Source organism: Bos javanicus, chromosome 8, assembly GCF_032452875.1.
Source record: "Bos javanicus breed banteng chromosome 8, ARS-OSU_banteng_1.0, whole genome shotgun sequence".
Taxonomy (NCBI): Eukaryota; Metazoa; Chordata; class Mammalia; order Artiodactyla; family Bovidae; genus Bos; species Bos javanicus.
In genome coordinates, this window is record NC_083875.1 from 73,851,846 (window position 1) to 73,865,442 (window position 13,597).

Here is a 13,597-nt window from a genome sequence, read left to right on the forward strand (position 1 = left end):
CTACTTTCATAAAGTTTTAATATAATTTGAATCCCTCTGCAGCATCATTAGGCAACTTTCCTGAATCCTTTTCAAGAAAATTTCGTTATAGCCAGCAACTCTGTCAAATATTTTATCTGATTTGTTTGGACAAAAGTCTATTCTAGCATGGTTCCAGCTGAGTTAAATTCATAAGGATGGAATCCTGAAATGAGCTGCCATGACCATTTCCCAGACTGTGCAGAAACTGCTTACATAAAACACAGCATTAGATCAACACATCCCCTTTCAATGCCTATGACCCAGCCCACTCTTGCCACTCCAGTAGAAAGACCTATAAACCTTAGAATGATTATAAAGTGGATAGGCTGGGAACCAGAGCAAAAGTGAACCAGGAACCACTCTCCCTTGGAATAATTTTCTTACCCACCTGTGTAAATGAACCTCCCTGGAGCTCCTTTGCAGAACTGTTTGGATTTGTAAGACAATGTCACTTCTACGACCCCAGGGATGTGCCGAGGAGGAGTCTGAACTCTGATGGCATGAGGAGTTATTAGCTGAGGAATGAATAGGCAGGGAAATAAAGTATTTAGTATACATTACCACGGATATACTGAACACAGAAGCCTCGTGCACTGCTGTCTCCCAGGGCAACCTGGTGCACTCACGGCACCCCTTGTGCCATGAACACCCTGTCCCTGTGTCTCAAGTGCTTCTGCCTCCTACCCTGGAATTACCTTTCAATCCAACCTGTTTATCCTTCCCTTCCTATTAGCCCAGCTCAAGTACCCGCCCCCAACCTCCTGTGTCCACCTAACCCCCATCCGTGTAGTCATTCCCTCCCCCAATTCCTACACTGCCATGACCTCACAGATGGATTTGGCAATTTCCATATCCAACTTAGCACTGTTATATATCTTTTTGTAACTTGTCTTGTTTCTTTCTCATCACAGTAGAAAAATTGGAAACTAGAGAAAAATAAAAAAATGTTACCATTGCATAACCCAGAGATAGCCATTATTCATCTTTGGCACATTTCCAGTACTTATCTAAGGATGTGTTATATAATCACATTTTACATCCATAGATACTGTTGTCCTGATTTTTTTCATTTAGCATTATATTGTAAGCATGTTCCCTTTTCCTGTGTAATTAGAAATCTTTCAAATATAATTTTAAAGTAAATGATGATACTTTATTTATTTAACCATTCTCCTAGTACCCAATGTCTAGCCAATTTCTAATTTTTCACAATTATAAACAATACTTATTACAGTGAATATTTCTTTTTAAGGGATCCATGCCTGCAGGAAATTGTGGCTTACATGTCTTTTAATCCCAGTACCCCACTTATAATAGGTACTCAGTAGTGTGTGTGTGTGTGTGTGTGTGTGTGTGTGTGTTCGTGTTGCTGACATTGCAGAATTACTAATTTCCCCAGATCAAAACAAAGGAAATCAGGGAAGTGAGTTGCCTTTGCCTACCTCACTCCATACAAGCATGGTCCCAAACACCACTTGGAGGCCATCAAAGAAGTTGTCCCCAATAATGATGACCATGGCTCCTCCAGTGGTCCAGCCTTCACTTGGGCTAATGGCTTTGATGCATGGAGTTGCTAAAAAGATAGGAAAGAAAAAGTCAAGTCTGTCTTTTGGTGGTTGAAGTTTGGAGTTCGGGGACTGACTGCTCTTGAAAGCTCTTGGTTATCTAAGAAGTTCAAGTTGAGCTTTGCTGACTTGCCGTCATTCCCTAATTGGTTGTTGGTTTTCACCAGGTCATTAAAGCCTAATGAGTTGACCACTATATATGAAAACACTTAGCTAATTGTGCAAAGGGTGTTTTTAAAACTCTGTTGTTTTTCCCCATATTTTATAAGTTGATCACACTGGAAATGTGTAAATCCCTTTTCTCTCCCCACCTCCTCTGCCTCAAGATGTTAAGATTTACAAGGTCTGTTAATGTGCTAGAGAAAGAAGGAAAAAGTAAAATCTACCATAGTTGAAGACTCTTTTTTTTCTCTGGCGCTATCAAGAGACAATTTCTAATCACTTTCCTAACTTTGTAGGAAGGATTTTCCCTCCCTTCTTCCATATGTTCGAGGCCTCTGGACTTTACATCCCAACAGGAACCCAATATGGTTTTCAGGCCATAACTAAAGTCAATCCATCACTCCATTTCCAGAGCTGACAGGGTCAGAGGTGGAGGAGAACTTTGGCAGGACTCCAAAAACATGAGCCCCCTTTGAACAGCCAGTCAATCACATCCAATCAGTCAAAAGAAACTGGATGGGTTCCTAGTTCTGAACCCTGGGATTTTCTTCTCCCCTTTCAGTGCCCGCTGCGGGAGAATTAACACCACTCCAAATTCTTTACTGATTCAATCATTTTCTTTCAGTTCATTAATTCCTATTTGAAATGATACAAGACACATTTTAAGGGCTGAGTTGGGGTGGGGGCTGGTGGGCAGTATACAGCAAGACAATACACAAAAATAGGAGCCTCACTTAGCCATTCATTCTGTATTACAAGAGCTTCTTACACCAATGAGTTGGGGAGCGTACACAAAAAAGAACTTGGATGGGATTTGCTTAGGTTTGTCAGTTATCTTCCTTGATATACTTTAATTTTTCGGACAACTTGAAGTTTAACTGTTACCGGTATTCCTAATTACTTTAATGCACTTGGAAAAATTACCCAGAGCAGACCATGATTTTTTCTTGTCCAAGCAAACAAAAATCAATTAGTGTCAGTTTCATTCTGCACATTGTTTTGTTTTGCCCACAATCTGTTTAAGCGCACATCTGACACTTATTCATACATGTCTGGCATGGTAATGTTCCTGTTTAACTAAGATGTCATAGCACTACATTTGCCTGAAATGCCCATCTAGCAAAAAAATAAAGAGAGAGAGAGAAAGAAAAACTGACAGAACTGAATGAGAGAGCCAGAGAGTGGCAAGGGCCTGAATACTGGCTGTGAGATGTGGGGGGGTCATAACAGAGCAGGAAGAAGTCAATGTTTACAGCTTCATTTTAAATTTTAAAATCCACTCAGTCTTGCGGACATTCTCCACTCCTACTCAGAGACATCAATTTCACATTCAAACCAGGAAAAATTTGTGAAGAGCGTCATTTGTCTGCCAGGCTCAGTCCCTCCGGAAAGCACAGCCCTACCTTCCGATGGGTCCAGCCTTCTGGCTCTCCGTCCATGCTTCGAATTGTTGTGAACAAACATGTTGTCAGAAACAGCCAGCACATGTCCATCCACATTCACTGTTGTTGACAATACGACCTGCAGATTTCAAGGAAAAAGGATGGGGGGGGAAGGGGTTGAGTTAATTTCTCAGTAAGTCATAAAAGTCACAAAACTGTTTCGTCACACTTCCATGTGGCTAATGAGAGATGGACCAGAATTTAGGGACAAGCCCTGCTCTTGGCATCTGAATGGGTTCTCCTCCTCCTGTAACAATGGCAAAGCATTATGGAAAAAGAGGCCACCCTTCACCCATGTGTTGTCACCTATTTGTGCTCAAACTATGCCCAGGTGAGGAAGTGGGGAAGTTGGCAATCTGCCCATAGCTTCTAGAAACTTCATCCCAATCAAAGGACTTGGACCATCATTCCCAGGTGACCCTCGGGCTGCAGTCACAACAAGGAGCTGATTGTGTCTGATTGGGAAGCTAAGATGGAAACACCAGCTGGGAGGTCATCTCTCAGTAGTGGGTTCTTGAACATCTGACATGTGCTCAAGTAGTGCTGGGCAGTACTCATCATGCATGTACTGCCTGATGAGCTATATCTGGTTTCTCCCACACCAGACAGCAGCGACTAAGATGCTCAGACTTTGGGTGAGAAAGTAAAGTTGCGGAATTCAGTGTTGAAAATGTAGGACATTTAGTATCTAACCAGATGAAAGGGAAGAGATGGGTGTGGCATAGTGGAAGGGTGTGGATTTGCAGTCAAAGAGAACTGAATCCAAATCCCATGCCTGCTCCTTCCAATTGAGAACCTCTGATGGATTACTTGGGCTTCCCTGGTGGCTCAGACAGTAAAGAATCTGTCTGCAATGTGTGAGACCTGGGTTCAATCCCTGGGTTGGGAAGATCCCCTGGAGAAGGGCATGGCAACCCACTCTAGTATCCTGGCCTGGAGAATTCCACGGACTATATAGATGGATTATTTAACCTTTTTGGATCTCCACTTCCCAGTCTGTAAAACATATACAACATTGCCTATCTTGAGGGCTGAATGAGATAAAAGAAGAATAAAATGAGAAAATACATGTGAAACATTCATGGATGAGTTCCTATCCTCGTGGCCTTACTCCCGCCTTGTTTGACCAGTCAACAGGACACAGAACTTTACTCATGGAGCCCCTCCAATAGTCTAAGCTCTGGGGCAAGAGAAGGTTCCAGGAGGGGGAATTAACCCCCACAAGGCATGGTCCCTACCCTCAGAGCTTACTTTCATGCTGGAGGAGCATGGCGAACAAGTAAAACAAGCAGCACATAGAATGAGGTCGGACTGAGTTCTCTGTGCGTGCTGCAGATCAGGGTGCAAGGGAAATTCAAAGAGGTGGTGATCAGTCAAGGCTGGAGCAGTGGGAAAACACAGCAGAAATGCATGGACTTGGGCATATCCACCACCTACTTACTGACCCAGGAAGGTGAGTCACTTGTTAGTTACATGTGGCAATTCTTTGTGTTTGAGAAAGGAACTTCTTATATACATACTCAAGTATATATATATATATATATATATCTGAGGAAAGAGATTAAATAGATATGTCCACTCCCAAATTAAACTCGCTGATACTCTACTTGGAATTTTTTGCCCACCCTTGAAGAGTTTGCCTGCAATGCAGGAGACGCAGGAGACCCAGGTTCAACCCCTGGGTCGGGAAGATCCCCTGGAGAAGGGTATGGCAACCCACTCCAATATTCTTGCCTGGAGAATCCCATGGACAGAGGAGCCTGGTGGGCTACAGTTCACATGGTCACAAAGAGTTGGACACGACTGAAGCAACTTAGCACACACTTCCTTACTTATTAAATAGAGAGGGGACAAACCTGGACCTTGCCTTACTTCTTAAGAGGTAATATTTTATATTAATACAAAACAAGATTCACTCAATGGCATGTCACATCTCTTTACCATGAATTATTTGAAACGAACAAAATAAACATAATGAGTCTTTTTTTAAGTGAAATTTACATGCAATTACTGTACAATTTTGATAAATGGATATACCCAGGTAATCCACACCATATCACAATATAAAACATTTCTGTCTCCCCAGAAAGTTATTTGGGCCTCCTTTCAGTCCGTCCTACCCAATACACTTTTCCAAGCAATACTCTCCTGATTTTTTTTTAACCTCAAATAGGATTTCAGATGGCATCTTTTTTTTTTTCAATTGAGGTATAGTTGCTTACAATACTGTGTTAGTTTCTGATGTACAATGAAGTAAAAATTTTTTATATATATTGTAATATAATAAGGATTTGGAAGAACCCTTAAAACTATGAGCCCACAAAGTATGTCACCTAGCCTGGTGCCACGAGCATGACAGTGGCATTCAGAAGTTTTTACATGGACACAGTGGGCTGCATTTATTAACTTAGACGCAGTGGTCACTGTCTGCTATATATCGGGTATTATTACATCAGGCCTTGGAGACTGTAAGACCACAGAACGATGTGTTCCTAGTCGACGAGTGTGTCTCCCACACTTAGCTTCTCCACTAGTGAATTCACTACCTGTTTCATGGCCCTGCTCACTGTGAAATCAGAACTTAAAGGAGCCTCCATAGTCATTCAGAAAATTACTATCAGTGTAATTGCTCACAATTCAGGGATGCAGCCGTCTACCTCCAAATCTGTTTTCAATTGTGTCCTTGTTAACATATTAAGAGTCTGGGGAAAGGCCTTCCAGAAAGTTCCTATCATGCAGTGGCCACCATAAGGCAGAGACCTGCATCACTTTCTGCCAGGACATAAGGCACATACTCTTACAGGGCCTTTCAGCAGAGCAGAGGGTGGCGTCGCAGTCAAAGGGAGGGAGGAGCCGAGGGTCTCCTGGTTCCCTGAGTTAAGATGAGCACGAAGGCTGAAAGCAACCACCTCTGTCTCTGTTTACCCTCTGAAAATAATAGGAGAAGATGGAGGGAAAAAATGAGGAATCGGATCAATTTTATAAATTGTGTGTGTGAATGGACATTGCTCTCATCTGTTGGGGGAGAAAAAAAAACAGAGGGTACTTCAGGCTTTCACTGCTAATGAGCTGTGCTGGGCACAAGGAGGGGAATGCCCGCCCAGGTGAGGATTATGTGGACATGAAGAGCATTCTCCCCAAGACCGCTTTAATTCATTCCACAGGCTCCTTGTTATACTGTACGTTCATGCTCCTTGTGCATTCCTGCCACAAAATATGGGGCTTTTTTGAGCCAGCTGATTTCATCATTGTCCATTTGGGTGGAGTGAGACTCAGTTCCAAAGAGAACATTTCCCGAATGACATACCCTGATGGTTCAGATGCACTTCATTATTTTCTATTAACAATGGAAATAAATTTTAATCTCTTGCTGGCTAGCGCTGGCCTCTCCTGACAGCAAGGGAATTAACCTGAATTATTTCAGTGTCTGCAAAATTTATTACAAGATTTTAAATTATGTCCAAATGTATGTGCGTGTGGCTGTATATATATCGATATGAGGCGAGTCCCCGTTTTTAATATTCTAAATATCTTAAGACAGTGAGGTATCTAGGAAGGGCTGCCAATTTAACTGAATTTGCAAAATGTAAAGGATTTGATACACAAACTCCATCATGTGAAACCAGACATATTTGGTTGTTGTTCTTTTTTTTTCTTTTAAGGAATGGTTGTTGTTCTTGTACGTGGAGACACACACAAATACTGACTTTTCCATGCATTCCTTCTCCTTCTGAAAGAACGAAATACATGAGGGAGGCAAAGATACATTTGGTACACTCAAAGCTTCCAATTTAACTTCCTTCACTGTTTTCTGATGAATGATGACAACACCGATATTATTCTATTCAGAGAAGTTAAAGTTTCTAAATGTTTGAAGACTGAAGGAAGTGGACTGTGCATTCCAGCATCGTCTCCCTCCCAGGCCTTCCCCTTCCACAAGCCAACTTCTTTCCCCCAGTGAGTATTTCCTGGGTCATGAAGGCTGACCTTTCCCATCTGGAATCAATCAGTCAACCCCTGACAACTTCCTGAAACACCTCACTCCATTTCCTGTTCTCTCCCCCTTCTCCCTTTCCCCCTGGTTTGCTTCACTCTTCAAAACTGCAGGCCACAGCAGCTTAATGTTAGAGGGTCAGACACAGTTAGACTCCAAAACACTACACAAGGACACCTTTGACCTTCAAAAATCTTTACATCTTAGCCAAACAAATCAAGGTCAACATTTCTTACCATTACCTTGTTAACTATTTGTAGGCATCTTTGCCAACGATCTTCTGATCCTAGAATCATCCATACCACTTGTTCTTCTAAGATCATAAACTGATCTGTCTTAGAAGTAGCAAGTGGAGTATTGACAAAGCGTGCCATTAGGAGGTACCTGAAACTAGAAAATCTCGAGTATTTTAACAAACACATGGATAGAATTCCTTCCAAAAGGTCTTCTCGGTCTCATCAATGTCTCCTATCACCTAAACCTTATACCTGGTTTTTCTAAAGCTCTCAGACTCTCTTGGCATTGCTGTTTCACTGGCACGGTCCAAAAGGATGACAATTAGGAATACAGATGTCCATAATTTGTATGGGATGGACCTCCGGCTTTTGCTGTTGACACCAGTGACAGCTTTCATTTGTTTCTCAGAGTCAGTGTATCTGTATTTCAACTCAAAGCTCCAGTAGGAAGGCCTGCAGATCTGAAAACTAAGCATTGTAGGTGCTGGCTGTCCTCCACTGGCACGCTTCAACTCAACACATAAACAATAACTAATGATGTTCATGCAAACGGGTTTCCTGGGTGGCTCGGTGGTAAAGAACCTGCCTGCCAATGCAGGAGACTTGGATTCAATCCCTGGATTGGGAAGATCCCCTGGAGAAGAAAACGGCAACTCACTCCAGTATTCTTGCCTGGGAAATCCCATGGACAGAGGGGCCGGTTGGCCTACGGTCCATGAGGTTGCAAAAGTGTCAGACACGACTTAGCGACTAAATAGCAACATTCACACAAATATCATTTAAGACTCGGTTGCTTTCAGTCAAGGTGCCGAGAAGGAGAAATAGGGATCAACAGAAATCACTTTCATTTTTTTACAGCGAGAGTAACTTTCCACATTTTGCCATTCCTTATTTTTGCTTAGCGCCATCTCTCATTTTTAGTGAGACCAGATCAATAAATAGGAACCAACTGGAGCAGTTGGCACAGTGACAGTACAGATTCCATTTTGAATCATCCAATTAAATGGGAGTTTTAGCTGAATATACAGAAATGGAAACATCAGTAAAACGTTTGTGTCTCCCCTTAAAAAAAAAAAAAAGGTAATGTAAGAACAAAAGCTATAACTGTGTTAGCAGACCACTCAAAGTTCTCAAGAAAATGGATGGCTTTCTCACATTATATTTTTCTTCTCATCATCCAAGAGCAATCCTGTGACCCCTACTCTAATAATTTATGCAAAGGAGCTGAGTTGTAAAGAGCTCCTTCCTGCCTAAAACAGGCCATGGTGGGAGTTACCCTTTTGGTGGGCCCATCTGTTAATCTGCCTGTACAACCAGTTTTCCAATAGAGGAGCTGTTCCTTTGGTATCAGAAATGATATCACGTAACAGCAGGATTTTTACCACCCTGATTTGCTCCCACCCTTGGGTTATTCTGGGCACTCCCAGGCAGTGCAGAACCTGCCTGGCAATGCAGGAGACTCAAAAGACTCAGTTTGATCCCTGGGTAAGGAAGATCCCCTGGAGGAGGAAATGGCAACCCACTCCAGTATTCCTGCCTGAAAAAAATCCCATGGACAGAGTGGCGGGCTGCAGTCCATGGGGTCACAAAGAGAGTTATTTTTACACCTCACTCTGAAATGTCTATGGATTTTTGGAACATCACACTGAAAAAAAAAAAAAATCTATGCTTCTCAAAACTCTGTAACTGTATGATTGAGTTGAGTCAGAGATCAGCTTGAATCCTATTCCCAGCCAAGCTTTCTCAGCTCATACCCAGGTGTTCCTACAAAGACCCTAAGTCTCACACAAGAGGGTAAAAGAAAAAGAGAAGTCAAAATGAAAAATGTGTGGAATGATTAACTGGTCTGCTCTTTGAAACAGACGAGAAACCCAGTGTCTATCTCTGTAAGTCGCTGGAGAATCATCACGTTGGCTGGAAACCTCCCTGAATGGATCAGAGCTCTGGCTTTGAAAATACACCCGATTCTACCATTAGTCAGATACATTTCCCCTCCATTTCAACAAGGGTATGGACAGAGGAGCCTGGTGGGCTACAGTTCATGGGGTCTCAGAGAGTCAGACATGACTTAGCAACGAACAATAATAACAACATGCAGCTTCTAGCTGAAGGTGGGGGCCTATGGTAGTTTAATCTATGTAAAGTTACAGTATGTAGCATTGATAGCCCACTCGAAGTGGAAGGCTCTGATACCTACTTATAAACATGCACCCACCAAGCTAAATAAAATGGCCTCAAAAATTCCTGTTATTTTGCCAAGCATGGAAAAAAATTCTTTATGACATTTTACATCTGGAAATGGAATTAAATTCATGATGTGCTTTTCCCTTATAACTGTTCAGTTGCTCTATATGTTATTTCAGCTTTCCCAAAGCATAACTATTATGTGGGATTTTATTTTCCACCTGTGGAAGGAGGAAAGAGACACAGAGACCATTAAAGGGACAGAGAAAATCAAGACAGGCTTCTGGCTGTGGTGGGCGATCAGATTTGGGAGTCCACACTGTGAGAAGAAATACTCCATTGATGTTTTTATACCCTGGCGAATTCTCACATTCGACCAGGGGAATCTGATGAAACAATTTTGTCTAAGCCTCCATAATTCAACCCAGGCAAAGAACAAACAAATTGGCTACTGCAAGTTGTTTCCCTCTACCTTTTATTCTTGGCACACATCATATTTTCAAGCCAGATTTAAAGCCCGGATTCTTCTTTGTTACTAGACTCCAGAGTCTCCAAAATTACCTTTAAACACCTACATACCCCGTAAGTATGGATTCTGTCATCTTTTTTTTTTTTAAAGGAATTCCCAGAATTCTTAGCAATTGCTGTTGTTTCATATTCCCCGAGGCTACATTTTCTGTTCAGTTGAGTATCAAGTAGCAATCGAGAGAACGCCAAGTTGATTGCTGTTGAGACAGATGTGGGGCGTTCTGGAGTTGCTCACAGCCAGGGAGGGGGGCCATGGCATTCATGACCTAAGTACTGAGAAGATACGTTCTGAAGTCACCAGACAGCTCTGTGTTTCAGTGAGTCAGAGGCATTTTGTGACCTTCCAGGCACTGTGCCACATGCAATGCAGGCCTACAGAACACTGTCACTGCCTCACAGTGCTTACTATGCAACTGATCCATGTGAGTCAGTCACTCAGTCATGTCCAGCTCTTTGTGACCCCATGGAGCCTGCCAGGCTCCACTCTCCATGGAATTCTCCAGGCAAGAATACTGGAGTGGGTAGCCATTCCCTTCCCAGAAGATCTTCCCGACCCAGAGGTTGAACCCAGATCTCCCGCATTGCAGGCGGATTCTTTACCATCTCGGCCACCAGGGAAGCATGCAATCAATAAAGCAGAACAAATGCCACACTGGGACTTCCCCATGGTTCAGTGGCTGAGACTCCAAGTTCCCAAAGCAAGGAGCCTAGGTTTGATCCTTGGTTGGGAAACAAAGATCCCACAGGCTGCACTTAAGACTCAGCCTAGCCAAATAAATAAATATTTTAAAAAAAAAAAAAAAGAGCAAACACTACACATAATCAGGAAGTATTACTATATGGTAATACATAATTGAGGACTGAATTATGTGGCCACTGCATCCTCTAGGAGTCCAAAGGTAAGAAAATTAACCAGCACTGAGGGCAGTAACCAACATTTTCATCAAGGAAATGAGAGCTGAGATGGGCCTTGAAGGGTTGCAAAACTTGTTATGCAATTCAAGGTTGCTGAAAAGATTATTCTGGCAAAAAAAAATTCTAATTGGCGTTAAGTGGGGCAATATGCCAAAGAACATTTCTGCTGGCATATTTTGGCAAATTTGGCTTAGGATGGACACCTTTTAGAGCTTGCTTGTAAAAAAAAAACAAAACAAAACCCAGTTGAATATGTACAGACATCAAGTGGCAGCTTTTTAAACATTTTTTATTTCTTTTTTTTTCGACATCTACACACTGCTTTATTTATTTACTTTAGGCTGTACTGAGTCTTCATTGCTGCACTCGGGCTTTCTCTAGTTGTGGAAATCAGGGGCGACTTTCTAGCTGTGGTGCTTGGGCTTCTCTTGGTGAAGCACAGGATCTTGGCAGGTGGGCTTCAGAAGTTGCAGCACAAAGGCTCAATAGTTGCGGCTCGTGGGCTCTAGGGTGTGCAGACTCAGTAGTGGTGACACACAGGCTTAGTTGCTCTGCAGCATGTGGGATCTTTCCAGAACAGGGATCAAACCCGTGTCCCTGCTTTGGCAGTAGATTCTTATCCACTACACCACTAAGGAAGTCCTCAACCTGCCTGTTAGGTCATCAGGAAGCCCAAAGGTCGTTAACCTGCTTTACAACCAAATTTCCCTTCATCCCAAAGGCCAGAGATATTGATACTTGCAACATCCACCTCACCTCATTGTATTCCATCGAGGTCATTGCTTTTCCCATCGGAAAGGTATACCAAGTGGGATGGTTGTGGTCAAGGGCAGTGTTTTACTGGCAAACATTTTGAGAGCCACAGAGGAGCCTTAACACATTCGATGCAGTTCTTGATTTGGCTGGGCCAGTCTTTTTCCCCAAATGCTGTCCTCAGGGACCTTGTGAATCACCTGGTATCCATCAAAATCCAGGAACACGTAGGCTCCATGAGAAGCTTAAGAATCTATGCACTCTTACTGCAAAACTAAGAAAACTTTCCTTTCCAGGAAGTTCTGCATCTGATGGTCCTGGAATATGTTCAAGGGTTGGTTTTAGTGCCCAGATTTGAGTCTCTTAAAATGTTGGGAAGATCCCCCAGAGGAGGAAATGGCAACCCACTCCAGTATTCTTGCCTGCAAAATCCCATGGACAGAGGAGCCTGGCAGGCTACAGCCCATAGGGTCGTAGAGTCAGACACGACAAAGCAACTAAGCACCGCACAGCTCAAGTCTGACATGGAATTTCCCAAGAGTTATAGAGGCAACAACCTGCTTTTATTTCTCTCCATTTTCTCCCACAAATAATTCAAAACCCATTTCTTATGTGAACTGGTCAAAATTCTTAAACCCTAATTCCTGTCCCCATTTGAGATATCAAAAGCAGGGGATGAGGGGTGGACAGATTCATCCCACAGACAAAAGCTTGAAGTAACCCACAGCAAGCTTTCCCTAAGCTTAAAACATTAGGCTGAGCAAAAGATCCCTGAACCCTCAGAGGTGGTGGTGGTTTTTCTTTTTTTTTCCCTGACTCCTAATAGATAATTATTCTTTCTTAACTTGGACTCTCTGGTTTGTTCTCCCACCAGATAATGGACTCACCTGTTGATCAGAGAGGCCGTAAGTCAAGTGGTTTTCATTACGTGCTTGAAAAGTGTGGCTCAGTAGCCCCGCAGCCTTCCCATGGTGGGTGAGATCACAGAGCAGCTGGGGTGGCTCCTGCTCTCAGAGATTTTGAACTGAAGAAACCTGCAGGCAGCTGGCGCTGTATTAAATTTTTAGCATTTGGAGTTAATTTAAACTCTCGTTTCCCTCTTCCACGGTGTGAGAGAAACATTCACCATTTTTTTACTTAAGGAAAATAGATGGTGGTGCCATGAAAAGGTTTTATATAAGAACTGGGGTTTAGGAAATCATACGGGTTTGTTGGATGGAGCCTGGCCCTGTTCCAAGACATGAGCAGCCCTGCCCTTTGCTCTCATGTCGATCAGTCAAATAGACGAATGACCGCTGCCCAGCTGTGCAGACTAAGGGTCTCTGCCATCTATCCATGCGAACTGCCCCATTGTTTCTATGTGGTGGGTGCATCCAGCATGTTGCACTCATAGGCTCTAGGCTTCCCAGATTATCCAGCGATTCCAATGATGTCAGTCCGCCCTCACACGCCTCACTTCCATTCTCCATGCTGATGGAGAAGATTGTAGTGTCTTCTGACCACCGTGCATTCCTGCTCTCTTTCTCAGAGGTCTACCAGACCTGCTCAGTATGTCCTGACAAAGCACCAACCCTTCCCCAGCTCCTCCAGGAACCCTCCAATGAGGGTCCTTCCAACAGGCCCAGGGTTGTGTACAGATTCCCATAACCAGACAGACATCAATTCAGCCAATTTGGGTCCGGACATGACTTCTTGCCTTTTTTTTTTTTTAATAATTTTATTTATTTTTTACTTTGCTGGGTCTTTGTTGCTATGCAGGCTTTTCTCTGCTTGTGGTGAGCGGGGTTTTGCTATTCG

General features: G+C 43.0%; 1 protein-coding gene across 1 annotated transcript in view; it reads right to left on the bottom strand.

Annotated features, from left to right (window-relative positions):
• EBF2 (EBF transcription factor 2) overlaps window positions 1-13,597 on the bottom strand; it is a 222,468-nt gene that overhangs the window by 46,371 nt on the left and 162,500 nt on the right. The window contains exons 8-10 of the mRNA XM_061425880.1: window positions 3,152-3,269; window positions 1,464-1,594; window positions 410-536 (exon numbers count right to left, since the gene is read on the bottom strand). Coding sequence (XP_061281864.1) covers window positions 410-536; window positions 1,464-1,594; window positions 3,152-3,269 — 376 coding nt within the window. The remainder of the gene's footprint in view (window positions 1-409; window positions 537-1,463; window positions 1,595-3,151; window positions 3,270-13,597) is intronic.